Raw genomic sequence first — 9,992 nt, 5'->3', positions numbered from 1 at the left:
AAAGCCAAGGAAATAAAAAGAAAGGGGAAGGAAATGATTTATTTCTTTCTTTTATTTTGTATTATGTGAACTCGTAAGCACAGTTAAATTAAATTTTGAAACACAATCATTTCTTTCCTTTCCTCCCTCCCGGGAACGCACTGTAAGACTCGACTCACTTTTTTATTGAAGGTAATACCAGGGCTGACGAATAACTAAACCGAAAACTACTGATCGAACCAAATCGAAATGAATCGAAAATAGATTATCCGTTATTTTTTATCCTGAAATTAATCAAATAGAATGATTCATATTTTTATATATTTCTAGCTTTAGACCTTTATCTTATGTATTTCATGTTTTATACCATTAATTTATGTATTTGTTCCTCATTTCATGTATAAGTTCTAGTCCAAGTTTGATTTTGATTATTAACCGGAACTAACCAAACCAAACCATACCGCAAAACCAATCGAATACTCCGAACCAGTTAACTGAAATCGATTGGTTAATTCGGTTTACAGTAACAACCAAACTAAACTGAACCGTGTACACCCCTACTGATACTTTACTCTTTTATATAAAAGGTTTTTTAACTTGGTTTTAATAGATTTAATCTTTGTGATATATTTAATCTTGAGTAAACTGGTTTGATCAAAGTTATCACTTATCACTTTCAGCATTTTTTTTCAAGGTGATATGCATTTCTAATGTTTGTCATTTCAATCCAGTTTACTAACTTCGTTTGTTGATACTGTCAAGGGACTCACAACCCCTAGATGTGACTAACCAATTTTTTTGAAAGGATATGCGGTTTAGAAAGAAAAATGAACATGAAAGCTCGTCCAAACTGATAAAACTATTTTTAAATAACCTTTTTAGTAATATTTTATTCTTAGTACATTCATTCAATTTTCAACTTGAAGCCACCACCGCCCGCCACCACCAACACCCACCACCGTGACTGCCCCACACCCATCACTACCCCCATCACCACCGCCAGCCACCCTCTATAACTTGTTATCTTTAAACACATTTTTTATCCGTAAGCATAGCATAACAATTAACATGAGACCCCATCAACACAAAAATTACAACATACAGTAAATAAAACTCTCACTAACCACCATTAAACATTACATCACTGCCTACTTAATGCACATGTTACCTAGTGATCTTTTTGCATCGGTGCGTACTTCAACTGTATTTTTTCTTGGCTCATAAGTTTCAAGGATAAGCCTGCACACCTCCAACATATGTTGCTGCAACAGAAGTGGTTTCGTGCGCCAACTGGTCCCACGCACAAGTGTTCAATATGACAAAATCGGCTAACTTGCCAACAGACAACGAGCCTATATCCTCATCAAGAAAGCATGCACGTGCTGCAGAAATCGTGTGCCTGTGAAAGCGGTTAACATGTTTATAAACTGTATGTCATTCATAACTCGAATTAAGCACAATACGATATTGAATATGTTTACTTGCGCGTTTAATGCATCAGTTAGCTTCATGCACTCTTCTGAATTCCAAGGTTTATCCCAACCAGGAGGTATCCTCGTGATTGCAGTCTTAATACCGTTTAAAGGATTAATATCTACTACCTGAAATTTTACCGTCAGTAAAAGTAGATATAACGGTTTACAAAAGTAATTAATGAAAAGCGTTCTCACAGGCCAATCAGAACCAAATGCCACAAGTGCATTGCGAGCAAGGAGCGATTGATATAAATAAGATCCTTTCTGCATCCTTTCTAGCCCAATCTTTTTAACTGCCGTGTCAGCATCGCCTAACATTTGGTCTGGCTGCCAATAATTTTTTAACCATTTATGATGAACGTATATGTGCAAATTTAAAAAGTCATAAAATTAAGCACTTTAATTACCTGCACCGAAGCAACAATTCCTTGTTCACCAAACTTGGATACACTTCCAAGTGTCAAATGTTGAGCATGTTCAATCTGCAAAAACAAGCATATTATTAATTTATAAAAACATCTACATAATATTTTTAAATAAAATATACCCGAAATCTCCTATCCCTCTTCCCATTTGTTGCAGCAACTGATCTGTACATATCCAAAATCAAATCATTGGCCTTGTCTCCGATAGCATGAATTGCAACCTGATGCAAGTTTTATTGTCAAAGTAATAAGTTGTTATGTATACAATGAAGCACACATTTAATACCTGGAGGCCAGATTTATCGGATTGCATAGTCATATTATATAAGCTTTCTACATCAACGTGGAGGCCAAGATTCCACGGCTCATCAGCATATGGCTACAAGATACATGAATTAGTTCTTATTCAACAATAAATTTTGACTTAAAATTAGAATTATTATTGTTATAATTATTCACACCTCGTGGAAAAGCGCACTGTTGGACCCTAACGACCCGTCAGCAAAAGCTTTAAAACCGCCTATTGATATCCACTGGCTCACCCTACGACCCGTTGTTTGAACCATATCCTAGAATAAAAACAAGAAAATCAAATTCAATGCTAATATCTTAATATGTAACTCATTAGCAAATGTAAACACAGTTTTGAAGTCAAATTATATATAACCAGTAGAGTCGTACAGCGAGACGTGACCATGTTGGCATCGGAAAGAAAAGGCAAACCCTAATCTTCATTCTTCCAGATAAATCGGCCCATTTGTAAACATCTGCAAGTTATCAGAGAAAGTCAAAAATTGGTCAACCATGGATATAAAATAATAATGTAAACAATTAAACAAACCAAAAAACCTGTAAAATCTTCCCATGAATGTTCTACCGTTGCACCGGGAAAATATCTTCCAAAATCAACAACTGTAGTCACACCTCTCGTCAATGCATACCTGCTAGCCCGGTCCAGTGCTTGTCTTCTTTCTTCTACAGAAACTTCTGGAATACACGAAAGGATAACCTTCATTGCAGCATCAATCATCAGTCCTGTAGGCTCTGCATATACAGATTCCAAATACACAAGTCAGCAAGCTGACCTGGCATATACGCCACAAGTTTAAAGTTTCAAATTACCTCCATGTTCATTTCTGCTAATAGTTCCACCAACCGGATCTTGCGTATCACTCGTAACACCAGCTATTTTTAGAGCCAAAGAGTTAGCTAAACCCATGTGACCATCCATCCTTGAAAGCCATACCTGAGTATCAAAGAACTCATGATCATAACAGTTTATATTAACTGAGCTGAGTTTATATTATTATTAACTGTTACAATATGTAATGTTACTTACAGGATGGTGAGGCGTAATATCATCAATCCACGAAGCGGATGGAAATTCTCCTCCCCAAAGATCATTATTCCATCCACCGCCCAACAACCAACTACCTTTTTTCATGTCTACAAAACGTACATCATGTTACAATTATAAAAATCTCATAACAAAAAGGCAGCATAGTGTGATTAAAAAACTTACTTTTAACTGCTTCTTTAACCTTCCTGATGAACTCGTCCTTCGTGTTCACACCTCTCACTTCCACTCGCGCCATCTGTTTTCATTTCTCAGTCAATTAGCTTAAGATCAGTTACAATATTATAGGAGGAAGGTTAATTAGTGCAGAACCTGGAGTCCTCCGAAAAGCAAGTGAACATGAGAATCAATGAATCCGGGAACGACAATCTTCCCCTCGAGATTTATCTCCTTTGTTCCATATCCAGATACTTCCTAAATTAAAGACCACAAAACCCAGGTATCCCATCGTAAGGCGGTGGGATACCAACTAGTGATTAATTGCATTGGAATTTTTATATGTAATTTTTCAAACTTATATATACATATTACACAATTTATATGTAATTTTTCAAACTTACACACACACACACTAACAGGGCCGTCCCCGAGAAACGTTAAATATTTTTGGGAGTAAAAGAGTTTTTTTTATTGGTTTAAACAATTAACTTTTTAAATGGGCTTATTCAGTTATGCAAAAGCTTTTTCTATAAAAATGGGCTTATTAAATGTTTTTTTGATCAGCGAATTTCTTTTTAACTTTTGTCGGTTATGGGACTTGAACCCAAGACCTCCCAAACCTTCCCAACTCAAGGTGTTTAAAGGTTTTGCCTTTACCAACGGACCACCTACCAGGGGGGTCTGGCCAGGAGCGGTCGCCCTCCCGGCCCACTCAAAGCCGGCACTGCACATCGAACCCTTATTTGATCATTTTTATCGCTTTTTAACAAACGTCTAACATTTCGAACCCTCATTTGATCATCTTTTGTTGCTTAAAAACTTGAGCGGGTCAATGTCGATGCTCAAAACTCCGGTTAAAACCGAAGGACCAATTCAGCGGTTTCTGGTTTCCAATGAGATTCCGGTCAAAATGTATATGCATTTATATAAAACTGAAAATTACATATAAAAATGTGTGTGCAGAAAATTATACATTAATGTCCGATCTTGATTAATCGCTAGTCTCCGCCCCACCGGCACCGCCCAACTAACGACTAGCGATTTCTACAACACTGAACATAAGTGTGTATATAGAATATCTGAACATAGGAATAGTTTCCTATGCGAAGGATTCTGCCGTGACGAATAGCCATGGAATCAGCAAAGAGAAGAGATGAATCATCGTTGCTAGTGTATATGGTCCCATTCGTCACCAATACGTCAGCAACAAGTCCTGAACAAGAAGAAGAAAGAAGTAAAATGAATTAACAAATTATTGTTGATATAATAATAATGAATCGAAATTGGTGAAATTGAAGTGATAGATTAAGTAAGTAAGTAACTATGGTGGGTGTTGTGGATGTAGAGAGAGATTATGAGTGAAAGAACAACAACAACGACCGAGAAGAAGAAAGTAGTAGTAGTAGTAGTGTTCATGGCTGCCGTACGAATCGTATCACCCTTGATGTTTCAAAGATACCAACACACATTTATGTAACCTTTTATTGTTATTATTAGTTTATCACCTTTTAACGGGCCACAAAGAAAGAATTGCGTAGCTACTTTATACGGGTCAGTCAACTAGTGACAAATGTTTGTTACGGGTGTTTGGGATTGAGTTTGAAAAATACTTATTGGCTTATTAGTTTTTTTAAGAAGCCAATAAGCAAAAAAAGTGTTTGGCAAATGTAAAAGCCTCTTTTGTTTTGCCTTTTTGATTGGCTTGAAAAATCACTTTTTCAAAAGCTCCAATTTGGGGCTTTCAAAAATGCTTTTAGCTTTTTGATTGGATTTTTACTAATCTACCCACCTTTTACCCTTTTTGGTCATTTTATGTAAATAAGCTAAGCCAAACATTTTTTTAAAAGTGCTTATGGCTTTTCCAACCACATAAGCTAATCAAAACACTTTTTTAAAAACTTCTTTTCAAAAATCCAGAAGCCAATAAGCACTTTTGACAAAAAGCACTTTTAGAGTTAAATAAGCAATCCCAAACACCCTCTAAATATATTCATTTCCGGAGAATACTCACGCACAAAGCCCCACTGATGGTAAAACATGAACACCCTCAGGATCGAATCGGAAATCACAAAGATTTAGGTTTTCTTTCATTGAGCCATCCATACCCTCTCAAAAATGTATTTTCTAACAAAAATTGAACATTTGATGGCAAAAAAAAATGACAAAAGTTGGTGACCAAAGTTTAAAAGGCAAAAAGTATGTTTTGTGACCACAACATAAAGAAAAAAATAAATTTGTTGGCAAAAGTAAAATAGAAAAAAAGTTGGTGACACAAGTATAAAATACAAAAGTTGATAAAAGCTGATCAAATCAAAAAACCAAAACTTATTAAGTTAATTTTAATATTAACAAACTTATATGGCAAAAGTTAGAATAACAAATCAAAAGGAGCAAAAGTGAAAAGAGGTTGCAAAAATTGCATTTTAGTTAGAGCTATTCAAAAAGCCTACAGCTTAAAGCTCGGGCTTCTGGCTCGCTTGATAAAAACTTAAATATAGCTAGTTAAAAAAGCTTCATTTGAAACAACTTGGGCTGGGTTGGTTCATTTTTGTAACTTCTTCCAAGCTTGGCTTGATCTTAAACTCGTTTAACTTCAAAATCAAGTTTGAGCCTAACCGAGCTGCCTCGTTTAATTTGAAGCTCGAGCTCGAACTCACCTTGATCAACTAGTGAACAACCCTAATTTTAATAATACCCAATTTAAAATTAATTTTAACAAATTAATAAATGTTAATATGTGCGAAATTAACCCCCCCCCCCCCCCCTCCTGTTGGTCCAGGCCCCAAGTTTACAAACACCAAACACACTTGAACGACTTGTGCATGTGAATGTGGAAAGAAAAATAAAGCGGAAGATATTGAATTGGAAGACATGGGCATCTATTTCATTAAACTAAATTGACTTTAAGGGTATGTTTAGCAAGGAGCTTTTAGGTGCTTCAAGCTTTTAAAAAAAAAACTCATACTTAATTAAAAGCCTTGTTTGGTTGGAGAAGCTTCAAGCTTTTAATTTTGGAGAAAAAGCTTCTTTTTTAAACGCTACTACTACTAGCGTTTGAGAAAAAACGAGAAGCTTTTACAATTGAATTTACAATTTTGGCATTTGAACTTTTATCAACTTTTGTTAATTTATATAATAGTTACATATTTTAAAGGCTTCGTTTTAACCAATAGATCACCACCCTATTGGTAATTATCTATATATAAAGATGAATGTTGGTGTCGTAGGACTCTGATTGGGCAAAAGTGGCACCACATTCATCAAACCATTTCTTTTTGTTTTATTGTTTTAAGTTTTAGTACTGTAATGAACGTTATGGTAACCGACTGAACACTAAGTTTATTATTTTTGTTATTCTAATTTTTAACCGATCGAATTCGCATACTCTCACCGCCTCAACGTCCGGGACTGATTATTCTCGGGTTTGAACAAACGCTCGGGTTTAGTGACCGCGCCACCCCATTGGTTCACCTTAATTTTTATATATTTTTCGCTTTAGTTCCGGTATCTTGACAAATGCAACCGAACGAATTTTTTGTGTTGTTTAGTTCCGGTACCGTAACGAGCATGACGTAAACCGAGCAAATTCACGTAGTCTCACCGCCTCAACACCCAATTTTAATGACCAACGCCACTTCATTGGTCCACCTCAAATTTTGTTTTATTTTTTGTTTTAGTTTTGATACCATAATGAACGCAATCGAAACCGTAACAGACATGACAAAAACTATTCGAATTCGTGTAGACTCACCGCCTCAACGTCCAAGACCGACAACGTCTGTGTTTTACCAACGTTGCTTACACCGTAACGAATGTAACCGACACTGACCAAATTCACGTCGACTCACTGTCGGGTTTTACCAACGTCCAGGCATACTTTTTTTTAAATAGCTTACACCGTAACGAATGTAACTAACTTTTTTAGGTTTGGTTTCAATACCGTAACAAACGCAGCAAATATCCACCGAATTCGCGTTGACTCTCCACTACCACCCTCGGATTTTACCGATTGATTGATCAGTGCAACGCGCGGGTAATTTACTCTTTAAATTTATAGACCAAAAATTCCGTTGCCAAGATATAATTTATTTTAGGAAAAAATGCACTCAACATTAAAGTTAGAGAAAATTAAAGAAAAAAAACACAAAAATAAACATTGTATTTGAATATTTAGTGGATGATTTCTTAGAACATCCCACTAGAACATCCCACACTTCAATGTGATAAAAAAAAACTATGTTCCAAGACATGGTTTTGGTACTCGTGATTTGCTTATGAGTGTGCTTGTCCTTCGGTCATCACAACAAGTGTAGCTACGTAGAATCAGTGGAATTGCATAACACTCTAAATGGCATCCCTCCACTTTGCGTTGATTTGGTGGGTGGTACGATAGCCAGCACCTCCAATTGAACATAGGCTTCTTGAACTACAGTCAAACATTAGCCTCGTGATGCGTCGTTGTCCGTCATGTGCATCCAAGCCCTAGCTAGTTTAGCCAACTTAAAAAAAATGTATTTAAATTATTGTAGAGGTAGGGGTGCTTGGGATTCCTTATTTAACCTCCTTATAACTTATATACTTCTTGTTTTAAAATACAAATGGTTCATGTGTGTTTTATAAATTGCATCTTAGTTTACCAAAGCTTTCACAGTTACAATGCCCCTATATAACCACACTGTCACATACTTGCACCAGCTTGAAGCAGGAGCAGGATCCGGAACCTATGGTGGAAGACCGCGCTGAGTTTGAAGGTGCCAGCATGTCGGGGGATATGTATGCAACTACGTTATTGGAACCAAGTGATGGTATCCTGTGTCTAGGATTATAAGTCACCCGAGACTGCTGCTATGCTTCATGATATAGCGGCTTACATGATTTTAGGCTGATTATGATGTGTTTAATTTCCCAAAAGCTATCTGCCTTGTCAGGAAGTTGTCGCGGTGATTGTCGTCCTCCATGAAGTAATAACAATTAGGCTTTAAATAATACCTTCCGGTTATGCCTCTGCATTTCTGTTTGGCAATTGTCTGATTGTATGACTATTTTGTAAATAATTATGAATTATGGTTGCAAAGTGTATTGATTTGGGAATTTTGTGATTTTGAGGCTGGATTGACGATTAGTTCATTATTTTGCTAGTTTCAATCATGCACACCACTTGTTTAATCAAATGTCATGGGTCTAAATCCTGCAAATTAGGGGATGGAATGATGAAGATTAGTTCATTATTTTGAATGGTTTTAATCATGCACACTACTTGTTTTATCGTGTCAGTCATTGACTTGAATATGTCTTGAAACATGAAGTTGACGAAATATCACATGCAATTAACACTATTGGTGTTGATAAAATTCATGGTAAAATGAAGAAACTACTCACCACAGATAGTAGAGCTAAGAGCACCACCAACCATACGTGTACAAGGCAAAAGAAGAAACACCCGAACACAATGGCTATGCTCACCACACCTCGCCCACCAAGCTATTTGATCCACCTCCAAACAATTCCCCAGGCCCAATGGCATCAACAGCCCAATCAAATACTTCACCAAACTTGTCACTCTTACCACGATACCGATCTGATACTAGGGATGTGTTTTTTAACCGTACCTGAATAACAAACCTGAACTGAAGCGACTCGAGACCCAAATAACCCAACCCGAATTCACCCGAACCGATTAAACTCCTAACCCGAACCCCAGATAAAATATTCGGGTCGGTATTTGGGTTGAAATACCCAGATTTGGGTTGACCCGAATAACCTGAAGTATAATACATCGATGCATGTATCCCTAATTTTATAGGGTAGTTTAACGGTAAAGTAGCACGGTGACCTTATGTATTTTTGTTCGGTTGTTCTCAAGACTCCAATTAATATTGGATCTATCACATCCCAATGTATTAATAACCATAAAGCGTGCGGAGAATGTATCTTCAATTCAAAAACTTAAATAATATAATATTTAAGCCAATATTTATTAAGCATGTTTCTTCAATCTATACAACTATACAAGTATTAATCCACAAGCTACAACACTCCTTCATCTCGTTTAATGCATTCTTGTATGATAAATTTCATATTTTGCTAAATAATATATGCTATTGTTGAATATGACTGTATATTATGGTTTTATAACGGCTTGGAATATGCTTTTTTAATTTATGATATTGTTAAAGGTAGATTTTTTTTTTAATTTGTTGAACCCGAAACATAACCCGAATTTACCCGAACCATATAACCCGAAACCTGAGCAAACCAAACTTATTTGGGTCGGTTCTTGGGTCAATTTGTTTTGAGCTCAAACCCGAACAACCTGACCCAAACAACCCGAAACCCGAATAAATAACCCGAAGAACACCCCTGTCTGATACCATCCCCTCGTCGCATCCGTAAGCCTAACCCCAAATATCGTAACGAAAAATTTGTTATTTATAACACAACCACTTCTCCATCTATTGAACCATCACAATAACCTAAGCAGCGCAACGCCATGTAAGACGAGTTCGATGCTTTACAACGCAACCAGACCTGGTCTCTAGCACCGTCAAAAAATGTATTTTCTAACAAATATTGAACATTTGATGGCAAGAAAAACAA

General features: G+C 36.4%; 1 protein-coding gene across 1 annotated transcript; it reads right to left on the bottom strand.

Moving 5' to 3' along the window:
• Positions 1–1,006: 1,006 nt before the first annotated feature.
• LOC143549693 (protein LONG AFTER FAR-RED 3-like) lies at positions 1,007–4,528 on the bottom strand. Its single transcript, XM_077040542.1, has 14 exons — positions 4,454–4,528; positions 3,549–3,626; positions 3,402–3,474; positions 3,219–3,325; positions 3,002–3,125; positions 2,729–2,923; positions 2,561–2,646; positions 2,341–2,448; positions 2,166–2,258; positions 2,002–2,100; positions 1,862–1,936; positions 1,650–1,781; positions 1,465–1,580; positions 1,007–1,378 (listed from the first exon to the last, which is right to left on the bottom strand). Exons 1-14 carry the CDS (start codon positions 4,526–4,528, stop codon positions 1,207–1,209), a joined length of 1,533 nt encoding a protein of 510 aa, XP_076896657.1. The 3' UTR covers positions 1,007–1,206.
• Between the last annotated feature and the right edge of the window lie 5,464 nt (positions 4,529–9,992).

This window comes from Bidens hawaiensis, unplaced genomic scaffold (assembly GCF_021521415.1).
Source record: "Bidens hawaiensis isolate Kalapana, Puna unplaced genomic scaffold, B.hawaiensis_p1.1 tig00015763_1, whole genome shotgun sequence".
Classification (NCBI taxonomy): Eukaryota; Viridiplantae; Streptophyta; class Magnoliopsida; order Asterales; family Asteraceae; genus Bidens; species Bidens hawaiensis.
The sequence above is the reverse complement of the archived record's forward strand: the minus strand, read 5'-3'. Positions and strand labels throughout refer to the sequence as shown.